Source organism: Bos javanicus, chromosome 11 (assembly GCF_032452875.1).
Source record: "Bos javanicus breed banteng chromosome 11, ARS-OSU_banteng_1.0, whole genome shotgun sequence".
Classification (NCBI taxonomy): domain Eukaryota; kingdom Metazoa; phylum Chordata; class Mammalia; order Artiodactyla; family Bovidae; genus Bos; species Bos javanicus.
This window is the reverse complement of record NC_083878.1, coordinates 103,516,730-103,524,148: the sequence shown is the minus strand read 5'-3', so window position 1 is coordinate 103,524,148 and position 7,419 is coordinate 103,516,730. Positions and strand designations below refer to the sequence as shown.

General features: G+C 61.3%; 1 protein-coding gene across 8 annotated transcripts in view; it reads left to right on the top strand.

Moving 5' to 3' along the window:
* The first annotated feature begins 216 nt into the window (after nucleotides 1-216).
* CCDC187 (coiled-coil domain containing 187) overlaps nucleotides 217-7,419 on the top strand; it is a 48,332-nt gene continuing 41,129 nt past the window's right edge. For 6 of the 8 annotated variants that reach the window (XM_061434052.1, XM_061434051.1, XM_061434048.1 and 3 more), the window contains exons 1-4: nucleotides 218-513; nucleotides 2,093-2,598; nucleotides 3,372-3,464; nucleotides 6,518-6,613. In XM_061434052.1, coding sequence (XP_061290036.1) covers nucleotides 488-513; nucleotides 2,093-2,598; nucleotides 3,372-3,464; nucleotides 6,518-6,613 — 721 coding nt within the window. In that variant the 5' untranslated portion in view covers nucleotides 218-487. Of the gene's footprint in view, nucleotides 514-540; nucleotides 1,509-2,092; nucleotides 2,599-3,371; nucleotides 3,465-6,517; nucleotides 6,614-7,419 lie in introns of those variants that run through there. The other 2 variants (XM_061434049.1, XM_061434050.1) reach the window with 2 other exon arrangements.

Genomic DNA, 7,419 nt, shown 5'->3' with positions numbered 1-7,419 from the left:
CAGAGCCCTGCTCTGCGTCCTGCCCAGACGGCAGCACCTACAGGCATCCCTGGCTCCCCAGGGGGAGTCCCTTAGAGGGAACCTCTAGGACAGCTCTCCATTCTCCATGCCTGCCTGGAATTACAGGGTCTGGGGTCTTTTGATGCAGACTCCCCCCCCACTTTCTTAGGGGCCATTCTGGAAGGAGTGCCTTCAGGGCTATTGCTAACATTGATAAATATCACAGCCCCTGAGCTATTCCCAGACGGACCGCTGGTGAGTGCTGGCCGCTCTGCAGGGCCCTGCTGCAGGGGTGAACTCACCAGAGCTCACAATACCCAGGGGCGGGGGTGGGGTCCCTGGTTGCCCAAGGTTACCCTGCCGGCTAGGGCGGAGCTGGATTTGAACCAGCTCTCCTCCTGGGGGACCATGCCGAGCCCAGGGCCAGCAGACCGCAGAGCCCACGTCCTCCCCACCACGCTGCCCTGCCGGGCTTGTCGAGCAGGTGATGGGAAGCCCGCTGGAGGTGGCCAGGTGGGGACGCTCAGGCCTCCACAGCGACCATTTCTGTGGTCAAAGGGGTGTGCTGAGCCTGTGCCAGGGAGCGGGATGCCAGGCACGCTTCCCCGGACCAGTTCCCAGAAGCCGAAGTATCAGGGCCGAACCTCTCAGCCCCTCGTCCAGCTGCTGGTGACTTGCCCTGGGCTGGCTCCTCTCCTGTGCCCGGACCCTCAGGCTGACCCCAACCCGGAGCTGAGCCTTGAGCCCGACACCAGTGTGCGGCTGAGCCCATGCCTGCCCCTGCCCACCCCCGGCCCTAGCCCCTCACATAATCCCCACTCTGGCCCAGGCCAAGCCTGACCCCAGCCCAGGCCAGCTCACCACGTACGGCAGCCGCTGGCCCTGGTGCCCTAGGAGGACCGGGGTGGGCGTGCTGCCTGGGGGCCCAGCAAGAGCTGCAGGCCCGGCTCTCTGCTGCTGCATGACACGGGGTTATTATGCTGTCATGAGGTCACCCGGAATTCTCACCCTCCACTGAGGGTCAGTGCATTGGGAAGCCCCACCGTCCCAGGCTTTTGCCAGTCCAGGGCCTGGCAGCCCACTGCACCCACCCCGTTTCCGTGACTGTCCTGAGAGTTTCCAGCATGGGCCAGGGGACCGGGACAGGCCAGCACCGGGAGCCAGGCAGCGGCCAGCTCACCTTGAGCTGGGGAGGACGCCAGGCGGCCGAGCATGAGGCTGTGGGCCCAGGGCTGCCCCGTGAAAGCACCATCTGGGCCAAGGGCAGGCGGTGACGGAGGCTCACTGGCTCCGCCTTCGCTCCCAGCCCTGCTGCCATGGCCGCCTTGGCCATGGTGATGCTGCCCGCCTACCGGGGGGACGTGATCCAGCCCCACCCCAAAGAGAGCCAGAGGCAGTGCCCCGTCTCCCTCGGGGCCGCAGGGGGACGGGCGTTCCGGAGGGCCAGCGCCAAGTCCAGGCCGTGTTTATGCCGACTCAGGTGCGCGTGTCAGCTCGCGGATGTTGAGGTGCCGTCAGGGAGGTGGCCACACCTTCCCTGGGGGGAGCTGAGGTGGTGTGGTGAGCGGGGTCACGGGCCAGGGTGCTTCTGTGTGCCGTCTCCCTGAGTCTGTAAATTGGGCTGACAGTGGTGCCCACCCGAAAGGGGTGTGGTTGGGATCCGAGAGAGAGCGTCGCTGCACTGCCACCCATGGAGGGGGCTGCATTTTATTGGCCCCTCATCCCTTTCTCCAGGGATCGAACCCCTGGTGGCTTAGACAGTAAAGCGTCTGCCCACAATGCGGGAGACCTGGGTTTGATCCAAGGGTTGGGAAGATCTCCTGGAGAAGGCAATGGAAACCCACTCCAGTACTGTTGCCTGGAAAATCCCATAGACGGAGGAGCCTGCTGGGCCACAGTCCATGGGGTCGCAGAGAGTCGGACACGACTGAGCAACTTCACGTTCACCTTTCATCCCTGTCTCACTCTGAGACAGGAAAACGGAGCGGGAGCGTCCTGGAGACAGTGTGTGGGGACGGCGTACTGGAGACGTGTTGCTCGGCACCTCCACGTCTCTGCGCCTGACAGGTTGTGTCTGCCTCTCTCCCCCAAGGGAAGACAGGCTCTGCCCACTGGCAGCTGAAGATGACGCCATGGCGGCTGTGAAGTGGCCCGAGCCCCGCCGGCAGGCCGGCGCCCTGTGGGGATCTCCCGCTGCGGCCTGGTCTGACCACACTGAGGAGCCTGGCCGCCAGGGGCAAGTCTGCAGCGTCCCCACGTGGTTGACCGACGAGGAGGCCAAGGATGGGGACAGCTCCGTGTCGTCGGGCCGCCTCTCCGGCTCCTCGGGGGGCCACGAGTCGTGTACCCCTCCCCACAGGACTTGGACCGAGAGGGCCCCCCAGGTGCCGAGGCCACCGCGGCAGCCGAGAGAGAGCAACCCCCGGCTGGAGCAGCTGAGGGACAAGATCCGGGCCCAGGCCCAGCGGCAGGCCAGCTGCACCTCGCTGGGCACCTCGACACCCTCCAGCGCCTCATACCTCTACAAAGCCCCCGCACCAGCGCCCCGGAGGAAGGCCCGAAAGCCGTCAAACCCCCCGCCAGCCCCGGCCTACCCAGGTCAGTGGGGCAGCTCTCTCCAGGGACAGGCAGGAAGAGGGGAGAAAGTGATGAGATTGGGCCAATGCAGGCCGGGCCCCGCCTGGGCTGGTGGCCCCCTGGGAGGCTGGGGCGGTGCGCCCCGCAGCCCTGGAGGGTCTCGGAGCCTGGGAAGCTGAGTGGAGATAGAGCCCTCCCGGGGCTGCGTGTGAGCTGGGTTTAAGCACGAGGAAGCATTGACTCATCCGGGACATGGAGACCGCCTGGTGGAAACAAGAAGGAGGGTGGGTGCAAAGGGCAGGCACCTGGAGGCTGGAGGGTTTGCGAGGGGCGTGGACGGGAGGAGGCCAGCAGAAGGCCCCCGAGGGGAGACTGCACTCTCAAACCAGGAGCTTTTGAGCGGCGTCCAAAGGAGGACCTTTCCTTGGACACTTCTTCACGGCCTCACCGTCCTCACGATGCCCCTTCTCCTGCTGCACCAGGCTCAGGCAGACTGTCTGCGCTGTGCTCAGTCGCTCAGTCGTGTCCGACTCTTTTTGACCCCATAGACTGCAGCCCTCCAGGCTCCTCTGTCCATAGGAATTCTCCAGGCAACAATACTGGAGTGGGTTGCCATGCCCTCCTCCAGGGGATCTTTCCAACACAGGGATTGAACCCAGGTCTTTCGCATTGCAGGTGGATTCTTTACCAGCTAAGCCACCAGGGAAGCCAAGGCCTTGGACATGGACTCCGTAGTCCACGGGGTGGCAAAGAGTCAGATGCAATTGAGTGACTCACTTTTACTTTCACTTTAGGCATCCTGAGTGGAACTGAAAGTGGAGTTGAAGAGAAGGCAACCCCTGGCCAGGGGCGCGAGGCCTCCAGGGTCTCCCTGAACCAGGTCTCAGGTGAGTGGCCCTGTGGCCAGCCATCCCAGCACCCCCCACCCCCCTGGACACTCAGACCAGGTGTGGGCAGCATGGTTATGGAGCCAGCAGTCTCCAGGCAGCCTCTCTCTCACTCTGTGGGATTGGCTCTGTTACCTCCCCTCACCGAGGAGGATACTGAGGGTCAGAGAGGACCCCAGCTGTGAAGGGCCCAAGCAGGGATTTGCTCTCAGCCTGCCATTCTCTAGAGCTCACTTTCCAGTCACCAGGGAAGGAATCCAGATGGGCTCTGCAGGGCAGGCTGGGGCTCAAAGCACAGGGGCCCTGGGCAAGGACATCTGCTGGCTGAGCTGCTCTGCACAGCATGGTCACAGGCCGGCCACAGTCTGGGCTTGAGGCCGTTCAGCTTCCGTCAGCTCCTGGGCTTGCCGGTCCATTCTGCAGGCAGAAGGCATTGCTGACCTGTCCCACATATGACCTTGCCCAGCCTGGGAGAAGCTGAAGGGTAGACACTAGGCTGGCAGACTTCCAGATGGGGGAGGAAGGGTCCAAGGTCCCAGAGAACCAGTAGACTCTGGCTCACTCAGCAGGTAGGAGGGGTGAGTCTGAGTTAGGGTGTGGGGGGCGGACTGGAGCTGCTCCCAGGGCTAAGGAACCTTGGCATCACCGCCGTAGGATAGTTGGAAGGTTCTGGGCAGGGAGACCTCGGCAGGTCTGGGCATTGACTGCTTGCTCAGTTTGTGGGGTGGGCACCGGGTGGAGGGGCCGTCTCTATAGTCCAGCAGGATTCTGGAGACCCCAGAAAGGGGCAGGGAAAGGGCTCAGGAGCTGAGGTCAGGCTGCCCTGGAGGCCCGAGGCTTCGGGGCTCTCTGGCCAGGGTTTTTAAGAGTCAGGCCCTCAGGATTCCATCACCTATCCTAGTGGTGCTGTGGTGGGTAGGGTGGGATGAGGGTTGGTCGACATTTGAGTCTACATCCTCTGGCTGGCAGCCACAGACCCACTTCCGGTCTGCCCAGCCAGAGGTGCAAGCCAAGTGCAGCCCCAGGTAGAGTGAGGGGTGCCAGCCATGTGAAGCCAAGAAGCAGAGCCTCTCTCTGACCCAGCTCTGGCCTGATCGTGGACCCTGGCGGCTCCCCGGAAGTGGCGGTGGCCCGCGTGAACTCTCTGGTCTCTCCCCTTGGGGATAAAGGACCTCGATGGCCTTGGCTCATCCCACAGGTCATTGTCCCCGTCCCCCCACACAGAGGCTGCTGGGGCCTCTCGGCTAAAATCACGACCTGGCCATGGTCTCTCAGGGAGCTCAGTGCCCAGTGGCATCAGTCACCAGCCCCTCCTCGTTTTAGAATCCTCTGGAAGCAGGGCATGGGTCAGGGCCTGGTCTTTTTTTTTTTTTCAATTGTGGCAAAATACACATAAAGTTTAGAGATGAAGATTTGATCACTAGATTGGGAAGATCCCCCTGGAGTAGGAAATGGCAACCCACTCCAGTACTCTTGCCTGGGAAATCCCATGGACAGAGGAGCCTGGCGGGCTACAGTCCATGGAGTCTTAGAGTCGGACACAACTACACACACACTGAGTTTACCATTTTTACTATGTTTATGTACAAAGTTACTTTGTTTCCAGGGGTTTGACCCCTCTAGGGACTTCATATGAGTGAAATCCAATGGGGTTTGTCCTTTCGTGAGAACCTAGGGCTCAAGGCTGCTCCTGTCGAGGCCGGAGGGACGGGCCAAGGCCAGGACCCAGCTGCTCTGCAGAGGCCTGGGAGTCCCTGGGGCCTGACTCCTCTCTTGGCATGCTCCCCAGGCCTCCTGGGGACACGCTGGGCTGGGCTGGGCCGGGCCGGCTCTCACGGCTCACCAGCTGAGTGGCCGTTTGGTGTTTCCCTGATGCCGCCCCCACCCAGCAGGGTACAGAGACGAATGAGGCCAAACAGAGCGGGGCCAGGCCGAACACTGGCCTTTGGGCAGCCGGCCCCCGTGCCTGCTGCGGGACTTGGTTCTCCTGTCCCCGCCCATCCAGGTGGGGCAGCCCCGCCGTGCCAAGGCCCCTCTGGGTCTGGTGCACACTGCTTTCCCTGAACGTTCAGGAAACTAAGATCATGGCTTCCGATCCCATCACTTCATGGCAAATAGATGGGGAAACAGTGGAAACAGTGGCTGACTTTATTTTTCTGGGCTCTAAAATCACTGCAGATGGTGACTGCGGTCATGAAATTAAAAGACGCTTGCTCCTTGGAAGGTTTGTCTATGACAAACCTAGACAGCATGTTAAAGAGCAGAGACATCACTTTTCCAACAAAGGTCCATATAGTCAAAGCTAAGGTTTTTCCAATAGTCATGTACAGATGTGAGAGTTGGAGCTTAAAGAAGGCTGAGTGCCGAAGAATTGATGCTTTCGGATTATGTTGCTGGAAAAGACTCTCAAGAGTCTCTTGGACTGTGAGGAGATCAAACCAATCACTCCTAAAGGAAATCAACCTTGAATATTCACTGGAAGGACTGATGCTGAAGCTGAAGCTCCAATATTTTGGCCACCTGATGCAAAGAGTTGACTCACTGGAAAAAACCCTGATGCTGAGGGAAGGAGAAGGAGGCAACAGAGACTGAGATGGTTAGATAGCATCACTGACTCAGTGGACATGAATTTGAGCACACTCCAGGGGATAGTGGAGGACAGGGAGGCCTGGCGTGCTGCAGTCCACGGGGTCGCAAAGAGTCGGACACGACTGAGCGACTGAACAACCACCTCTCCCCGATGAGCCGATGTCCCATCTGGCTAGCTGCCTGCCACAGCTTTGCTTGTGGGCCTATCCAGTCATTTATTCACTCAACAAACACAAGTGCTGTGGGCCAGCTCGCATGCCAGGGGCTGTGCTCAGGGGCTCTGGGGGCTGGTGCACGGTCAGGGCTGTGAGGGAGGGTGAGGCGAGCCCAGCCCTGCAGGGGATTTCCCCGGGGGGCAGGGGGCGGCATGTTGGGACAGTCAGGGGCTGGAGAGCAGGCTGATCGTGTGCTGTGTCGATACTCAACCTTCTCTCCCTTGCCTCCCTCTCCTCCTCTCGGTGAAGCTGCACAGGAGAAAACCAAAAGGATGAAAAGTAGTTCTTGCAAAACAGAGAAGGCACCCAAGCCGCCTGCCCCTAGGAGAGCTGCCAAAGACACAGGTAGGGTTGGCCCCCGCAGGGCCCGGCAGGGGTTGGGGACAGAAAGTTACGGTCCAGGCTCAGGAGGCGGGCGTGTGGCTCATTTCCAGAGCCCAGACAGCAGGTGCTGCACTGGCTGCACCTTGGAAAGGCGGGCGTGAAGTGGGGGCAGGCAAGGTGCTGCTGATGGACGTGCTTGCTTTCTCGTGACTCGGCATCGCCGGACAAGCCGTGGCCATTTTGCTGCCATCAACGGCGGGAAGCGTGACTGAGGGATGAGTCTCCCTGGCGCCTGGTTTGGAATGTAGACACTAGGCAGTGAGCCCGGGGGGCCGGCTTCCCCCTGGGGTGCCTGGTGGGAGGAAAGGCCAGGCAGTGCCCACCTCCCACAACCCCTTGGGGAGGATGCGTCAGCTGCCTGGGGGTTCTGTGCAGGGGTCGTGGTGGTGCTGGGCCGCTCGGTCGCAGAGAAATTCCTAACTCAGAAGTCTCCCCTGAGGGTGGGTCATGAGGTTGTGTCCAGCGAAGACCCAGCTGCCCAGCTGGCCGGTTCGTGGAGCTTGTGGGGTGAATGAGCTGGATGTGGGCTATGGGGAGCGGAGTGGGCAGCCGTCTTCTGGGCCTGCCTTCAGAACAGCCTGGGTGGGATGGGGTGACACGCTCAGGGCTGGGCTCCCTCTGCCCGTGTGTGCCAAGCACGCAGGCAACACCAGCTCATGTAAGTCCTCACAGCTCTCCTCGGAGGCAGACAGGCTTGCTCCCATTTTGTAGATGAGGAAACCGAGGCTCAGTTTCCTGCCTGCCTGGGGTCACACGGGCCAACCAGG